At 39.7% G+C, this 18,329-nt stretch overlaps 1 protein-coding gene across 2 annotated transcripts in view; it reads right to left on the reverse strand.

Moving 5' to 3' along the window:
* EPSTI1 (epithelial stromal interaction 1) overlaps positions 1–18,329 on the reverse strand; it is a 119,421-nt gene that overhangs the window by 68,660 nt on the left and 32,432 nt on the right. For both annotated transcript variants that reach the window (XM_027767427.1, XM_006166476.3), the window contains exons 4-6: positions 15,590–15,663; positions 14,843–14,926; positions 2,365–2,438 (exon numbers count right to left, since the gene is read on the reverse strand). In XM_027767427.1, the coding sequence (XP_027623228.1) occupies positions 2,365–2,438; positions 14,843–14,926; positions 15,590–15,663 (232 nt within the window). The remainder of the gene's footprint in view (positions 1–2,364; positions 2,439–14,842; positions 14,927–15,589; positions 15,664–18,329) is intronic.

Below are 18,329 nucleotides of genomic sequence, written 5' to 3' on the forward strand. Positions count from 1 at the left end.
GTGGGAAATCCACCGACCCAGCCATTACGCTAACTGCTGGTCCCTTCCTGTCTCTGATTCTTAAAGAAGGATCTTCCTACAATAGAGGCAATCATTTTAAGGCTATGAGAAACCAGAGGACACTTACTTAGAATAGGAATAAACTCTAAGGTGTCACACATATGTTTACCCTAACATCTGAGTGATCTTAAATTCTGTTAACGTGGGTCAGCAGGTGGCAAGGAGGTTAAGATGACTGGATCCCACATAGCTGACTGTGCAGTTTGAGTCCTGTACCCAGTGGCTTGAAAAATATGTCAGGCATGTGTGTGTGTATGCTCAAATTTTCAAGAGGAGAATGAAAAAGGGACTATGGAGTGATCATTCCCCCGAGGGTTGAATTCTCAGTTTCTCTCTTTCTCTCTCTCTCTGTGTCTCTGTCTCACCACAGCACGTACACCTACCCTTTAGCAAAAACAAAACAAAACAAAAATATATTATGAAAGACAACAATGGAGGCAGAGAACAGGAGGCAAACAGCAAACATTCCACATCAGAGTGGGAAGCCAAACTGCTGGCTCTGGTGGGACCAGAAATCAGTAAATAGTCTCTACAAAATAAAAGTTGTGTGATGCCATTCAACAAGAACCTTTGTAAGAACTATCATTTCAAGCCCCTTTAACATTCAGCACTTCAGTGCCATTTACGTAAGCTATTTCTTCTCATTCTTTTTTTTTAAGGTTTTTGTCATAGGGTGTGTTCTCTCACTAGAGAGTAACAGAGGGAAAGTGAGAAATCACCCCCCCTCCCCAGTGAAGATGGTCACACTGCAATCCCTTCTCCTCCACTCTCTTCTCTGGATTTTGGGCATGGATGCACATGCACCCAGTGTGATTTTTCAAGCCAGCTAGTGCAGGACTCAAACTGTGGTCAGCCGTGTAGGAGTTCAGCTCTTGAATACCATGCCACCTGCTCGCCCCATTATTTCCTTTAATTCTTACAAATAGCCTAGGGAATGGATATTATCACCCCTATTTTATAATAAGACAAACAGGGCCAGTCCTGTAGCCTAGTGTCTAAGAGAGCATGATCCCACATGGTTGACCATACAGTTTGAATCCTGCCACAGTGGCTTGAAATACATGCCAGGTGCATGTGCACCCAAAATCCCATTAGGATGAAAAAATGGATAAGGTATTTCAGTATGGCCACATACCAGTGAGGGTTCTTTCCTTCTTTCTCTCTCTCTCTCTGTTTCTCTATATCTCTCTGGCAATAATAAGGAAAACAAAACAAAACAAAACAAACAAACAAAAAAAAACAAAACACCAAAACACTGAGATTCATAGAGGTTTAGTAATTTGCCCAAGGTCACAGCAAGGGAATGGAACTAGGTCTTTGAATCTAGATCTGCTTGGTTGTAATTCTACTACATCTAGAATAATTAGGGCCAGAAACATGGGTCTTTGGTTTTGTCTTTTTTTTTTTTTTTTTTAAAAAAAGAGAGATTTTTGTTATAGGGTGTACATGCTTGCTGGAGACAGAGAATGACAGAAAGTGATAAATCACCCCAATGGGGGATGGCCATACCACAATCCTTTTTCCTCCATTCTTCTCTTGGGATTTTGGGCATAGATGTACAAGCACACACCATGAGTTTCAAGACCCCTGGTCCGGGACTTGAATCATGGTTTACCATGTAGGAGACAGCACTGTAACCTCTATACCATCTGCTGGCCCCCAGGTTTGTCTTTTTGTAAATCAGTGTGCAAGTATCCTAGATGCCAAGAGTTGGGACACAAACTTATCTTTAACATTTATATAACAGAGTAGATGATCTGCATTGTAAAGTACATAGGAGTTAGCTGGCACATATTAGCTATTATTTATAAACAATGCTGGAAAAAAAAATACCTTTGTGTATGCCCAATTGGAGTTTGGATTTTGGCCAATAACTGATAAATATTTTTTTAATTCTTGTCTAGAATAAATACATGTATATAATGATCCCATGTCCATTAGATGGCTATCTAGTTTAGATTCTACTTGAACACTTCATTTCAAAACCCTACCTTATATCAGTGTCCTTTAAGTGAGTATAATCAGAAGTACCCTGGATCACCAAAAATATCAAGCCCTCCAAGTTATTTATAATAGAGAGTTTCCCAAATTCAGTATCATTGCTAATCAACTGACTACTAAAGAGTACCTTGGTTGAGTACAGTGGTCTCCAACCACAGATTCTTGCTTATATGATAGTAATTCAATTGCATAATTAATAGTCAATAATCCAGTACTGAATATCTGGAAAAGTGGCCATCACCTAGAATTTAAAAGTTTAATGTATATGCGTATAACACAACAAAGTTCTGAAAACATACTTACTATTGATGATGCTCTCTAAATGCTTCTCTTCTTTGTTTTTCTTGAAGTCTTTTTTTCTCCTCCAGTTTATTGCTCTGAAATTGCAAATATCAAAATGGAATCCACTAAGGAAGCTTTAAGCAGAATCATAATGTTAAAGTTATCCATAGGTTCAAGTGACCTTAACAATCTACTATTGTACCTTGCCAGAGGTTCCCAGATAATATTCCCTCTCAGAATTCATAACCACTCTACTGGAAACCAGATGCCGCAAGTTCTTTCCATAGCTCCCCTTTCCCAACTTGATTGGCATAACAATATTATTTCACATTTTTATTCTTTAGTTCAAATGATAGCAACATTCATTTTTAAGTAATGTTTTCAAATGTTCTATAGAAACATGAAAATTTCATACCAAGTATGTTAAAGTTATAATAAATGGTTAAATATTATATAAAATCTGTATGTACACCCACATTCTACTAAAGCATTCAGAAAAATATTTTCAATAAACCAATCCAACTCCCTTCTGACTTAGAATCAGATACTTAAAGCTGTTGAGGGACAGAATAGCACATGCCATAAAACAAGCCATCCACTCGAATAGAAAAGAGTTTTTTTTTTTTTTTAATTAGTTATTTGGAGAGCCTAGAGACAAAGAGCTTCATGTCTGATATTACCAACACCATGGTTCTGGCATATTTTAATCCAATTTGAATAACCCAGGAACACTTGCTTTTTTGCTCACCACAACACAACTGTCATTTTTCAAAATTTGCTATGAAAAACAAGTAAAATCCCTAGACAACAAATTTAATGGGGAGTTGAAGCAAGTTCTACAACACAGGAAATAGATCATTTTAAATGAATCCAAGATAGATGGCAAACAGGTAGGTTTGCTTTAATAAAAAAAAAAAAATTGGATTTGCTCAAAGAAATACATGTAAAAAAGAAATAATGGGAATTATTACTTTCAAGTTCTGACAACAGTTTGGCTCCATTATTTTTTTTTAGTTCTCGAAGAGTGTGTGTGCTTACCAGAGAGAGGGAAAGACAGGGTAGGGGGAAGCGGGGTGGGGGAGGCAGCAATCCCAAGCTCCATGGGGTGTAGTCACACCGCAATCCCTTCTCTTCCACCTCTTCACCCTGTCACAAGTGCCTGGTGTGTTTTTCAAGCCCCCAGGGTCAGAATTCAAACCATGAAGTGGGCCATGTGGGATCCAGCTCCCTTAGCCACAAGGTTACCAGCCAGTCCACTCCATTTTTCTAAGAGGGGGGAAAACTGTTGTTTATTTCCATGCAAGTTTTTATTTGCATCAAACTATTTGTTAGTCCCATTTCAAATGGTAAAATGGATGACAATTTCAGCTTGGGGTCGGGGGGAAACTAAAGGAAATTTACTAGAGTCGAAAGAAATCAATTCCAATGTAAGCAGTTAGATTATTAATGAAACACAGAATTCTAGGAAGCAAACTAATGGAAAATTTAGGACCAAGTAAATATAATTCTCATCTGAAAGAAATTCTAACTCATGAGACCTAATATACTCAATTGAGTTGAATTTCCTCTATCCCTGGGCATAAAAACCAAAAGCAGTAAGTGGTAGGTATTGATTAAACCAGTATTAAGAATGCTGCATTAAAAACAATGAGAAAGCCACACAAACATCTAGATGCAAAGGTTAGGGTTCCTCGAGTAAGGTTCTAACTTAGAATACTTGTTTTAATCTTTTTTCTAACAGATTCTCACTCACAAAACAGTAGCTAAATTTTATTCAACAAAAGTTTGTTTATGACTCAGCATAAGCTGAAGAAGTAATCTGTAAGATATTGGAGTATTTAAGAAACTATAATCAATACATATCAACATGGGTACCTGTTTTAGTATATTAATCCAAATACATAGATTTGTCAGTATCCTATTTTTCTCTATTTAACAGTTAAAGAGTCACCTAAATGCATTTATATATATGTATATACAAGGTCATCAGAAAAGTCATGATGCGGGACCAGCAGTTGGCATAATGGCTATGTCGCTGGACTCCCATGTAGTCGACTGTGGTTCGAGTCCCAGACCTGGTGGCTTAAACTCACGCCGGGTACATGTGCATGCATGCCCAAGATCCTGAGAGAAGAATGAAGGAGAAGGAATTGCAGTGTGGCCATCCCCCCTGGGGAGTGATTTCTAACTTTCTGTCGCTCTCTGTCTTTCTGGCTAGCGCATGAGCCCTATAGCAAAAGCCTCTCCAAAAAAACAAAAGAAAGAAAAGTCATGTTGCATTTTTACATAGAGAAATACACCATGACTTTTCCAGCAACTCAATATACATATGCAGAATGTAAAATATCCAAGACATGAGATCCAGATTATGAAAATATGGAAACAGTTCCACGTTCACCAACACTGATTGAATGACCTTAAACAAACCGGTAAATGCCACTGAATCACATATATCTAACAAATGTGTATTGAATGCCTAGTACATGCTTGGTGCTGTGCTAGGTGCTGGGAATATAGCTATGAACATAGCAGTGACTGCCCTGGGAAATCTCAGAGTCTAGCTGGAGACATAGACAGGAAAACAGCAATGGCAGTACTTTAAGGGTAGAGGAGTTTGCCAGTAATATAAAGACACACAGGGAAAGCACAGTAGATTGTCAAAAAATGTTCTCAAAAGGTCCACAAACCTTTATTCAGTGCCTGTGCAAGGGCAAACTCCATCCTGGGCATGAGAACCCACAAAGTGAGTACTACTGTGAAGGTGATTTCTAAGCACAGCTCCGTGATGGAATGCATATTAGGAGCGTATTAATGGAAAGTGGGCTCACAGCTTTCTCTGGGTTTCCTAAGCATCAGATGACCAAGTAAAAGGATAAAAACATGTATCTAATGAGAGAGAAATTCCAGACAGAGATCAATCTTAAATAAATAAGAGGTTTCCAAAATGAGGATGAACAGGGCTACTGCTGTTAAATAGGTTGCTCACTGCCCAGAGTATCCCAGCAGAGGGGGTTGGAAGGGCTGACAGAGCCGTACGCTGCTCCCCAAAACTTGCACCTGAGCATGTGGCCGCTTCAGCACAGAGGGGATGTCTTTCTATTCTGCACAAAGGTATATCTATCACCAATCCAAGCACCCACAGAAATAGCTGTCAGGATGGAGAATCAATTTCTAATTTGTGCAGAGGCAATGATGGGCTAGCATCAGCTCTAGATAGGGAAAGGACATTGCTAGAACTTACGATAATTTCCATACTCATAAAGCACAAGAGCATGTGCCAGCTCAGGGAACCCAAGAAGCTCATGTATAAATTGAAAGATGCCTGTAGAGAGGTGGGCGAAAGATAAAGCTGAGAAAAGAAGAGAAGATGATTATAAAGTCAAGAAAAGGAGTTTGGACTTCACGAAAGGCAATAGGCCATAATGTTCTCTTAAGCAGCTCACTCTGATAGCAACATGGAGGATAAGATGCAGACAAGGCTGTAAACATAACAGAATCCATGGGCTGGTTCTCACAGTAATTCAGGTTATGAATTATGAGAGTCTCAAATTAAGGAAGCATTGATAAACAAAAGACAGACTCTAGAAAAATTTAGGGACAGACATAATAGGCAGTATAACTATATACATGTAGGGTGAGATAAAGGGTAAGAGTCTAAGATGACTATTGTTTAAGAGCATTGGAATGTGTAAGAGAAAAAGTGAGAAATTACTCCCTAGGGAGGATGGCCATGCCTCAACCCCTTCTCTTGGGATTTTGGGCATGCCTACACAAGCACCCTGCCTGAATTTCAGGGACTCAACCCACAATTGGCCATGTGGGAGTCCAGCAACCTAACCATTATGCCATCTGCTGGTCTCATGAATGTACTGAACTTGTGGAATAACTATCAAGCATGCAAGAAAATATTTGGTTCTGGAATTGAGAAATATAGTCTGGCTTGAGTATGTGGATTTCAGTGATCATCAGCACAAGTAAATTAAATGCTTATATGTGGAAGTTTTCACCTGTGGTTGAGGGTGTAGGCACAGAGATATCAGAGGACACCAATGAATAGAACCTAGTAGAAGACCAGCAGTGGAAAAACAGGTAGAGGAAAATGATTCAGAGAAAATCAGAGGAGTGACATTTGGAAGGCAGGGTAGTTAACAGTCAATGTTACAAAGAGCTTAAATACAGTAGGAGTTGAAGAGTCTTCACTGGGCTTCTCAGTTGAAAACAACGTTTTTAATTTTTAGCCAGATCAGTCCCAGAGGAATGCTAGAGACAGAAGCCAAACTCAGCCCACTAATGAACAAATAAAGGACAGACTCAGAGAAAGCTAAGTGCCTAACTAAGCTAGCTGAGCTCGGCACCACGTATAGAACTTCTTCAAAAACCGATTCTTTGGTTCAGGTGATTGTTATTCCAATCTAACTGAGCCAAATGATGTTAGACAGGTTTTTTTCAGAAGTTGAATCATACAAGACCAGCAGTTGGCATAGGGTTATGTCTCTGGACTCCCATGTAGTCAACCATGTTTGGAGTCCTGGACTCAGTGGCTTAAACTCACACTGGGTGCACGTGTGTGTGTGTGTGTGTGCCCAATATCTCAAGAAGAGAATGGAGGAGAAGGGATTGTGGTGTGGCCATCCCCCCGAGGGGTGATTTCTCGCTTCCTGACTCTCTGTCTCTGTCTTTATGGTGAGTGCATGCACCCTGTGGCAAAAAAAAGGAAGTTGAGTCATGATGCTTGGGAAAGAGGAGCTAAAAGCAAGCCATAATAGAGAACATTTGCTTTTTAAGATGCAACTTAAATAGATTATACTCTGAAAGTGATAAAACTGAAAAACAAGAAAGTAACGGGAGTAAAGGGGGCTTAATTGATAGAGAAGTGAGTTCCTGAGGAGAGAGAGAAGACGAGATGGTGAACATAGGTGGAACAATCTATCGTGGCAACAAGAAAAGACACCCTTTTATTCCTCTTGAGATAGGGTGAGAAGGGGATAGAAGCAGCAAAATAAAACTGAGGAAACAGAAAAATAAAGACACCTAAGGTCTGATGGCCTTTATTTCCTATGAGCGGGAGCTGAGGTCATTGACTGCTGGAAATCAAAGGAAAAGATAAGAAGAACGTGAACAAGATTTTGGTAATTGGGGCTGAGCCTAGAATGCAAAGGAAAACTGCTGGGTAGCGGGTATTGTTAAAAATTCTGCTGAGCTGGAATGAGTTGAAATCCCAAAACTGTGGTGGTTGGCAGGGGGAAGCCTTGTAGGTTTTCCTCCAGCAACCTCATTCATGTGGACTTATTACAAATAATTGAGCCTGTCCAATTCATATGTGAAATAAGAATAACCTTCTTGGGGACCAGCAGGTGGCATGGTGGTTAAGGCAATGGACTCCCACAGGGTCAACCATGGTTCAATTCTTGGACCTAGTGGCTTGCTTCCTCACTCTGTCTCTCTCTGGTAAGTGCATGTGTCCTATAGAAAGTTGTAAAATAATACTAGATAAACTTAAATAAAACAATTCATAAAAAAACCTCTGTTTTCTTACAAGAGGTTGATATAATAGAGTCTAATGGCATAGTGTGAAAGCACCTATTTACATTTATAATTAGTTTTAAGGCCCCTCTATTGAGGGCTCACTAAATGGGAGGCATTGTGGCAAGGACTTTGCATATATTGTATCACTGAGACTTACCTATCACATTATGACCATTTTACAATAAGGAAAGTGAAGCTAACAACCTATATACTTAGTACATTTGCATTTCTGAGATATTATTAACATTCCAGCATGACAGGATTAATTAATGAGATCCTGTTGCTTCTCAACAACCAAAGACACAATGCTCCACCAGTTCATCCACAAAGAAATGCATGATGTGGGAACCATAGTTCTTGGCAACACTGGTAATTCCTTGAAAATTTTCAGAAGTGGAAATAGTTCCTAATTTATACAAACAATATTAAAATAATTTCCTCAATGTCAAGTTTTACCCCTAAATTTGTTCATAAAGCATTAGCTCTTGCTAGTACTTTCTTCCTAGAAATAAGAATGCAGTAGATACAATTTCTTAAAAATATGTATATCTTTGCATCTCTGCATCTAACATGCATAACTTATTTTCTCCTAGTTAGTTCCTACTTTATAGCATTATAAGGAACTAATGATACTTATCAATGTGTGCATGAAACACCATAGCTCTAGCACCCCAAATGACTTTGGCAGCCATAGATTAGCAGAAAGAACAAGGAAGGTGCCATTGGACGCCCTTCAAATTTCTAGCTGCATTTTTTGAGGTTATGATACACCCCCCCCCACTCCCAAGAGGCTGGTGGAATCCAATAGAAGTATTTGGAAACTATCTAGTGCCATATATAATAATATTATTTCAAGCATACATCTAGCAAAGGCAGTATAAAATGAATTCAGAAGGTTGGGAGGGTCTTTAATATAGAGGTAAAGTATTTCCATTTGTCAGGTTGTGGGCATTAGGAAAATCTGAAAAAATCAAATTATTACTGAATTCATTCATGTGATTATCAGAGAAAAGTTAGAGTGTAATTTACTCTCACAGTACTAAATTTGGGTGAGAGGCTTGCTGTGAGGAGTTATGAAAATCCATCTAATTATACCACAGAAATACAATGGCAAAAAGGTACTTGTATCCAGTACATTGCCTTTAAAAAAAAAAAAAAAAAAAAAGCTTTCCTTTACTCTAATGCTATAATAACTTGAGAGACATTGTCTCTGCTTCATATATTTCTAGGAAGAGACATTAGTCCATCATTATGAAGTCACATAAGTAAATTATTTCCTGTGACTCCTATAAAAAAATTACCACAAATTTAGCAGCTTAAGGGAACCAGTAGTTAGCGTAATGGCTATGTCACTGGACTCCCACATAGTTGACCGCGGCTCGCGTCCCGGACCCGGTGGCTTAAAACTCATGCCGGGTGCGTGTGTGTGCGCGCCCAAGATCCCGAGAGGAGAATGGAGGAGAAGTGATTGCAGTGTGACCATCCCCCCTGGGGGGGTGATTTCTCGCTTTCTGTCTCTACGTCTCTCTCTGTCTGTCTGGTGAGCGCACGCGCCCTATAGTGAAAAACCTCTCCAAAAAAAAAAAAAAAAAAAATTAGCAGCTTAAAAGAACACAAATTTATCATCTTACAGCTTTGGAGATCAGACATCCAAAATGTGTCTGAATGTACTACCAAGTGTCAGGAGGGCTGCTTTCTTTCTGGAGGCTCCAAAGGAAAATTCATTTCCTTGCCTTTTCCAGCTTCCAGAGGCTTCCACATTCCTACATCTTCAAAGTCTTCAATAAATCTTTGGACGCCATCTTTCCCCAATCATCTCTCTTTCTCTCTCTTCAATTCTAAGGACTGTGTGATTCCATTGCGCCCACCTGGATATTGCAGAATACCCTCCCTATTTTAAAGGCTCTTGATTAGGGACCTTAATTCCACCTGTGAATTGCCCTTGGCAATTAGCAAAACATTCTCAGCTTCTAGGGAATAGAAAATGGATGTCTTAGAGGAATATCTGTGGGGAGAGTATTATTTTGCCTATCACATAGATTATAATCTATTTTTAAGTTATTAAGTATCAAACACACAATATGCCAGACATTTTCCAAAATCTCTGCCCTCCTTATCCCTTGTCTTCATTTAGTGCTAAGCACTGGTGTGCTGGTAAACATTTAACAGTTGGCTTAGGCAGGGAGGAAGAGGGGAAGTTGATAGGTAGCATTTACTGGTTTCTGTGGTGTAAATATTCCCTCCACAATCAGTTTTAAGCTACCAACATGAAATCAACTAACCCATAAAAATCCTGAAAATTGAACAACCCTTCTCATGAGCTAAGAAAAGGAGGCTTCGGTACACCATTGGAAGTATACATATATACTATTAATATACTGAAGTCTAGGGAATGCAGGTTTGACTGAAGCATCTCAGTGCCCTCTTGAAATTTCTGTCTTAGTCCATAGGAGTAATTCTTCCTAGATCCCATTGGCATGACTGGATGTTAAAGAGCTGGCTGCCTTTTATGTCTTCCTGTTCATTAAGGATCAAAGAACACCCACAAATACTGGGAGGGAATCCGTTTACTCTCCCTTCACTCAATACTATGCACACAGATGGTGACCAATCAGAATGAGCACCAGTGTACTCGTGCTGATTACTGAAATCCACATATTCAAGCCAGACTATGTTTTTGAATCCCAGAACCAAATGCCAGTGTCCCACGTTGACTCCTCCTAGGAGATGAAAAACTGAAGGGCAAGGGAGATCAACACTGGAAACCAAGCTAGAGGCTCTTAGGTGGCCCTAGGCTTCTTGAATTCTCCTTGGCTCACAAAGGGCAGCAGCCATTTGCTTGGACAATGTTTTGCAGGCTGGTTTCCATGTGTGTGTTTACTGTGTATTAAAGAAAAAAAGTTTCCCATAAGCACAGTCAATGGCCATTCCCTTGGTCATTTGCACACTGGCAATATGCAAGATGTCATTGCTTAGATGTCCATTTCTTTTATCTGATACAAACTACTAAAAAGGCTTATATTTACTATGAAAAGCCACTGATTGAAGTATAGCAGAAAGGGCACTGTCATGGGGACAATGAGCCAGAGAAATCAAGCTGTGAAAGGACCAGGATAGGTGGCTCTCTTTTGCAAGGTCATTTAAATTAATGTTCCCAAACTTTCATGTGCACAGGAGTCACCTGGGAGCTCTTTAAAATGTAGATTCTGATTCACTGGGTCTGAGGTGGGGCTCAAGATTCTGCACTTCCAACGAATTTCCAGGTGACATCAATGCTGCTCATTTCAACAGCCAAGTTTTGGACGGGGTCTACTGATCAGCTTCTCTCCCAACCTCTCACTTCTGGCCTCTCCTTTCTAGCATATTTATGCCTATTCATTGCAGTTATCATATCAGAAAAGTCAATCCAAATAAGATTTCTGTATCTATATGTCTAGTGTTATGGTTTAAACTAGAAAGGAAAAAAGTATTGCTCTCACTCAATGTAAAACAAAAATTATAGCCCCTAACACTTATGAATAATACATGGTTGTGACCCATAAATAAATGGGCTGCAAATGACCTGTAAGCCAGCCAGTTATGGGTATTAAATGACATCTAGTAGATGACTTTAGGATAATTCTTGGGGGTCTGCAAACCTCTTAATTCAGTTCCTGAGGGTGAATTGATGATTTTCTTTGTTCTACCTATAATGCAGACAATGTTCTGTAAAGGGAGCACCTCTTCTACAATCACAAATCCTATATATGACTATTCCTTAAAAGGAGAGAAGGGAGCCAGCCTCATGGTCTGGTGGTTAAGGGAATCAGATCCTATATGGCCAAACATAGTTCAAATCCCAGCCGTGGTGGCTTGGAAAGCAACTAGGCAAGTGTGTGTGCACGCTCCGAATCCCGATAGACGGAGAGATGGAGGAGAGAGGGCTGTGGATTGACCAGGCTCCCTGAGGCATGGGGTGCTTTCTGCCTCCCTCTATCTCTCTCTGGAAAGCACATACACCTCCTGGCAATTATAAAAAAAAAAAATGGGAGAAAAATCGGAGAAATAAAAGTGTTAGATGAAGAAAAAGAAGAGGGAGGAATAGAGAAGCATGTCTTTTTCTTTGTAAAGATAAAGACATGTAAAATTTTAAAAGGATATTATAATAAAAATATTTTTAATAAAAATATAGTAGTTGATCAGCTAGAAATGGATTGCTAAAAGAAAATTTTAAAGAAAGTCTCAGGATCAGCAGTTAGTATAATGGCTATATCACTGGACTCCCGTGTAGTAGACCATGGTTGGAGTCCCGGACCCAGTGGCTTAAACTCACACAGGGTGCATGTGCATGCGTGCCCAAGATCCCGAAAGGAGAATGGAGGAGAAGGGATTGTGACATGGCCATCCCCCCGGGGGGTGATTTCTCACTTTCTGTCTCTCTCTCTATCTTTCTGGCTAGCGCACACGCCTTGTGGGGACACGTTTAAGAGAGAGAGTCTGAGGTGTGGGGACATGTGCTGAGCAAACACCACATGCTCTTTTGGGGTTTGGCAGAACCTTGTAACTTGTCTTTCCCTGACCTTGGCTGCAGACAGAGCAAGGGTGGAAATTGTTAGGGGCGTTCCAACAGACACATCTGATGGACTTCAAGAAACATCTTGACCCCAATTAGTAAAGTCCAATCCCTGCTCTGCATCTGAAAGGTTCTTTAGCCTTCTCTGGGTGTGGTGGTGCACTCCTTATGGAGAAATTCTTTAGCTCCTTCCCCACACCTAACAGCTAGTTCTCTGCATTAGAAAGGAAAATGAGATTTACTCTAGATGGGATTACCACCAAGGGATACACCTTGCCTTGGGTGTGACTAATCCCTTGTAGATTTGTTAACGGCTTCTTATTGTCTGTAACCTGGCAACTAATCCATGAAGTGTCATGAAATGTACATGTGTAACGTCTCCTTGTACTATAAATAAAGACGTCCAGTTTGTCTGGGTGGCACAAGTTGCTTGGGCTACCTAGGCTCAGGCTGCCTGTGTCCATTTCTACTCTATCTCTTTGTCTCATTCTTTCCAATTCCCAGGTCCTGGCAAGATGGAGGGCTTTCTCTTGTCCTCTTTCTCTTCCTCACCAGCAGCCCTCTGATCATGATTCAGCCAGACCCAAGCCCTGGGGCGGACGCCGACAACGCCCTATAGCTAAAACTTCACCAAAATAAAGAAAATTTCTATACTTTTAATATTTCCAGCATTTTATCACAGTTCCTCATGTCCAAGTCCCATCTTCTCTCCATCACCACAGCCTACATCTATACTATAAAATGATGCTCTTGGATTTGGGAAAAGAAAAGGTGATACTTTTAAGACTCATTTTACAGGAACAGTCCAAAGTAGGGGGGCCTGCCCATGGTCACACAGTACAACAAACCACCTTCCAAGTAAGATTAGTCTGCTCCTATCTAGGAATAAAGCTTCTCAGGGGAGAGGATAACTTGTATTCTTTCATGCCTTCTATAAGCAATAAGCCTTTACCTTTGTTGACGTCATTAAATTTTGTCTAACACCTAATCTTTAAAAGTAAAAAGGAAGAAAGAAAACGAGGTAGGAGAAAAAGACAGCAGAAAAGGAATTGTGTCTCCCTGAATTATACCTGCACCAGGAGTCACACAGGGTGGTCAGGATCATGACTCGACCTCCTGCTCCCAAATTTCCAATGCTTAAAACCTCCAGCTTAAGACATTGTGAAAAATGGGAGGAGGAAGGGGGTAGGGGTAGGACAATGCTGAATTCTTCCTTCTTCTCTAGCAGATGTGCATTTTTATGAGAATTTTTTCTCTAAGTCTCAGAGTATCAAAACTAAAACATCACTCTAAAGTTTAGAACAGATCATATCACTAATACGGAAGTGCAAATGTATGCTTTTTCTTTTATTAGTAAGACAGGCATATTCACCTGCATCACACTTACCCTGGAAAGTACACTGTTTGGCTATCAGCACAGCAGTGTCCCACCAACTGCCATTGTTATTAGCCTATTGCCTGATACCCAAATATGCAGTTTACAACTTTCAGTCACCTAAGAGGTGAGTCAGCATTGTGATTAAGAACACTAGCTCTGGGACCAGCAGATGGCATAATGGTTACATTGCTGGACTCCCATATAGTTGACCATGGTTTGAATCCCAGACCCAGCAGCTTAAAATTCATGCCAGGTGTATGTGCGTGCATGCCCAAAATCCCAAGAAGAGAATGGAGAAGGGGTTGCGGTGTGGCCACTCCCTCCTGTGGGGTGATTTCTCACTTTATGTCTCTCTGTCTCTCCTCTCTCTCTCTCTCTCTCTCTCTCTCTCTCTCTGTGGCAAGCATGTGCATCCTATAGCAAAAATATCTCTCAAAACAAAAACAAACAGAAAGAAAACACTAAGAGCCCTAGCTCTGGGGCCAGCAGGTAGCATAGTGATTACAACGCTGGATTCCCACTTCTCTGACTGCGGTTTGAGCCCTAGACCTGGAGGCACCTGGTAGCTTGAAAATCACACCAGTCGTGTGTCCATGCATGGTCAGGCTCCTGAGAGAATGGAGGAGAAGGGATTGTGACATGATTGTGATATCTCTGGGGGATAATTTCTCACTTTTCCTCTTACTGTATCTGTTTCTCTCTGGTGAATGCATGTGTGCTGTACTGTGATTAAAAAAATTAAGAAAAAAAAAAAAAGAAAAGAAAAGAAAAAGAAAAAAGAACACTAGCTCTGAGGTTAGTCTACCTGGGTATGAACCTCAGTTCCTCTTACTTATTGGCTCTTGATCTCTTGGGCAAGTTATCTACCCGTTCTGTATTACGTTCTCCATTTGTGCAATTGAGTAATAAGAATATGTACTTCATGGGTCTACTATGAGGATTAAATAAATTAGTTAATATAAGGACCTTGTCTAGAAGAGAGCCTGGCACTCGATAAATCCTCAGCAAATGGTAGCTATTCATCCTCTCCACCTTTTTCTTACCTTTTCTCTCTGAATGGCCTTCATTTTTTGGAGTTCAGCTTCTTCAGCTTCCTTCTTGAGTCTTACAGATTCTTCTCTTTTTAGCTAAATTGTATTGAGATTACAGGAGACAAAAAAAAACAGTTACCATTTTTCAGTCTGAATCTCTGGAACACAAAATTATGATGAAAGGCAAATTACAGTATTGTTTGTGCTATACCTCACCATGATTATAGGTTGTGACTTCAAGCTACTCAGATCACAGAGAATAGTCATGAAATCTCTCTCATTTGTGTTTCTTCTTTGGCTTCCCTCTCTCTCTTTTTTACTCATTCTTTCTCTGAATTGAGAAGGGGAAGAGGCACGCACATTTTTCTGATTATAAAACCCAGTGTTCACTGTAAAAATCACTGGGCATCTTACATCTCTTCTATATGATCTCCTCAACTGGCATGGGGTAAACAAATCCATGGGCTTAGCACCAAAATATTCTAAATACAGTAGACTTACACTACCATTAAAACATAGTTAATTTCAACTAAGGGAGAAAAAGTTCCTTAACTGATGGTCTTGCATATGGCTTGCATAGAAGTTCTGGGTATTTATTTCTTCACTTTTTTACTTCCTGACTTCTTTAATCTTTAGAATTCACTTTTGCAATTAGTTTTATGCTTTTGGTAAAAAGTACTGTTTTATATAATGGTTACTTGAAAGTGCTGGTACTCAAAAATCCTTGCCAAAATTAGACTAAAAAAGATAGATTCTGACCTTTTGCTGGTATTTAGATTGCATCAGTTGGAGTTGTTGTTTCTGCCTGACTTCAGTCTCTGATTGGCTTCCACCTAAGGGGAGAAAAAAATAAGCCACGAAGGTGAAACGTGAATATTAAGCTGAAATGTCAGCCGTCAAGGACTAATTAATGCATGATAAGTCTACAACATGGCTTCCTTAACATTTTCATACCCCTGGAAATAAGAACGTAACTAGCTTTCTTAATAAGACCTTAAAGAGTGGTAATTGCTTAAATAAGAAACAGAGCTGGACAGGAAGATGAGACTCTCTTCTAAAAAAAAAAAGAAGAAAAAAATCCTACTAAGGTTTCTCGATCATGTAAGTATAAAGTTTTTACTTATTTTACTTAGAAATCACACTTGAAGGGCCATGGTAAATCATACAAAATAGCATCTGTGTTGTAAATTCTAGAATATTCCTTGTACATGAGTATGATCATGTCTTATCCTAATGGAAATGATGACCAGGACCAGCAGGTGGTGTGGTTGTTAAGGCACTAGATCTCACATAGCCAACCATGGATTATGTCCTGCACCTAGTGGCTTAAAAATCACATGGGGAGCATGTGCGTGTATGCCCAAAATCCTAAGAGGAGAATAGAGGAGAAGGGATTGTGGCATGGCTCTCCTCCCTAGAGGGGTTATTTGTCATTTTCTGTGCTCTTTCCTTTTTTGTCTCTCGGTGGCCAGTCCCAAAAAAAAGTGATGACAAATGATGTGATTGCTTTTCTTCTAATACTAATCTCCTGTATTTAAGAGAAGTGCAGGAGAGCCTCAGGGGTTTTACCACTAGGCAAGTATAAGGAAATTTTTTTTTTAAGTTCATAGAAAACTGGAATTAAAATCTGAGTCTATTTTGCTGAAAAAAAATGTAATTCTATACTTTTTCATAATACTTTTTGAAGTATTTCAAAATATTTTTATGAATTTTTTGAAGACCCCCCCTCATGTGTTTTATAACTCAGCTTTTAAATGTAGAGTGAGAATATTCCATTTAGTAACTGATTATCATTATGTACTTTATTCTTCCTCCTTTAGGTATTCAATGGAAAAATGTAGACATTAGATTATTTGCCACTCTTCTCTTAAACCTAAAATAATCTGGGGCCAGAAATATTCTTAGCTTAACAATCATCTAAAAATTGCTGTTTGGGGATTTTTGAGTGTTTATGTAAGCGTGGTACATGTATTATACAGGTTCCTTTGAGATAACTCTCTGGTGCTTTGGTCACTGAAAGTGTCAGTTCTCTGGAAGATTTACTCTCACAGAAGAAGCATTAAAACAATTGTGTTCACTATAGTTTTTATAATTGACTCATAAAGATACCATAGGGACTTTTCTTCTGAGTTTCAAAAGATATATAAGGCCTGTTTGGTTTTGGCCCTTTAATCACTTTGGTAGGAAATAGGAAAATGGGAAAAGAAATAGCGAGGAATATTGAAGCTTTTCCTTAACATTATAGGCAGTTTCAGTATCTTCTATAACCATACCAATATTTTTTTTTTCATTATAGAGTTTTTTATTATTATAAATTTTTTTTCTTTTCTCATCACAACACACATATGAATTTTCCATCCAAAATACACTGTGCATTGGCTCAATCAAGCACATCAACATATATGTTCTCAGCAAATGATTTCCCAATTTTTGTGTCCTGCATACCTTGCCTTTTGTTTTGCCATCCTAGGTTCCCCATCCCCACCCTCTGCCATGTCCCATCTTCCTCCTCCATTGTCCCTGACATTCATGATTGCCCTCAATGGCTTCCGCCCCCCCCCCATTCAATTGTTCTACCAATGAACTCAATTTGTCTAAATATATCCACTAGCTAGCACAGCTGACATATCCTTACACATGTATCCAAATCTGATCCTAGGCATAAACCCCAGGGAGTAGAATGCACATACTATAAAGTAGTCCCCAGTTGTGTCCATACACCTCTCTTCAGTCATCAAATGTGCATTTTTTTTTCCTCCTGCTTATTATTATTTTTTTTTATATTAAATTATATTGCCTAACACTCATTCCCTGAGTATCATCACAACACACCAAGTGTAGTTTCCCATCTAGGATAAACTGCATAGTGTCTCAATCAAGCATGTCGTCACCAATACTGTTCCATTTCTACTTTCATACATATAAATATGTTTTTTATCCTATGTTTGACCCTCAGCCCTTTCCCCCTCTCCCAATTACTCTATCTCTGCTATAGACAGCTATCCTCCAGAGGGGTCATTGAAAATGCGATACCTGCGAGTAGAGGGAGAGGGGTCACGAGTCCAAAGTTTTTAACAATAGGGAAAATAGATTCCATTCAAGGTTGGATCAAGTGTGGGTCTCGTGCAGTTCCGCAACTGTAGGTGAGTCTCCATGGAATACAGTCTCCGGAAGGCAGTTCTGGCAAGCAGAGTTGACCATCAGTTGATGCGGCACAGCAGCCATCTTGTGGTTAGCAGGAACGGTGTTGTGGAGGTCTGCAGCGTGACTTATCCTCTGGTATCTGGCTTCCCTAAGAATGGCAGGGTAGTGCCTGTTCTTGCCTGAGGTAATGCAGGGCTGGTATCCATCATCTTCTCACTGTCCATAGGTAGATAAAATCCTTCTCTACGGTGTATTTCTCAGTTGGTTTAAGGCAGTTAAAGGTTCTTTCTGTTGCTTATAGTTGCAAGTTCTTAATCCTTCTCTTCAGTTTCAGCTGGCTGGCCCAGAGGCCACG

This window comes from Tupaia chinensis, unplaced genomic scaffold (assembly GCF_000334495.1).
Source record: "Tupaia chinensis unplaced genomic scaffold, TupChi_1.0 Scaffold144262_1, whole genome shotgun sequence".
NCBI lineage: Eukaryota > Metazoa > Chordata > Mammalia > Scandentia > Tupaiidae > Tupaia > Tupaia belangeri.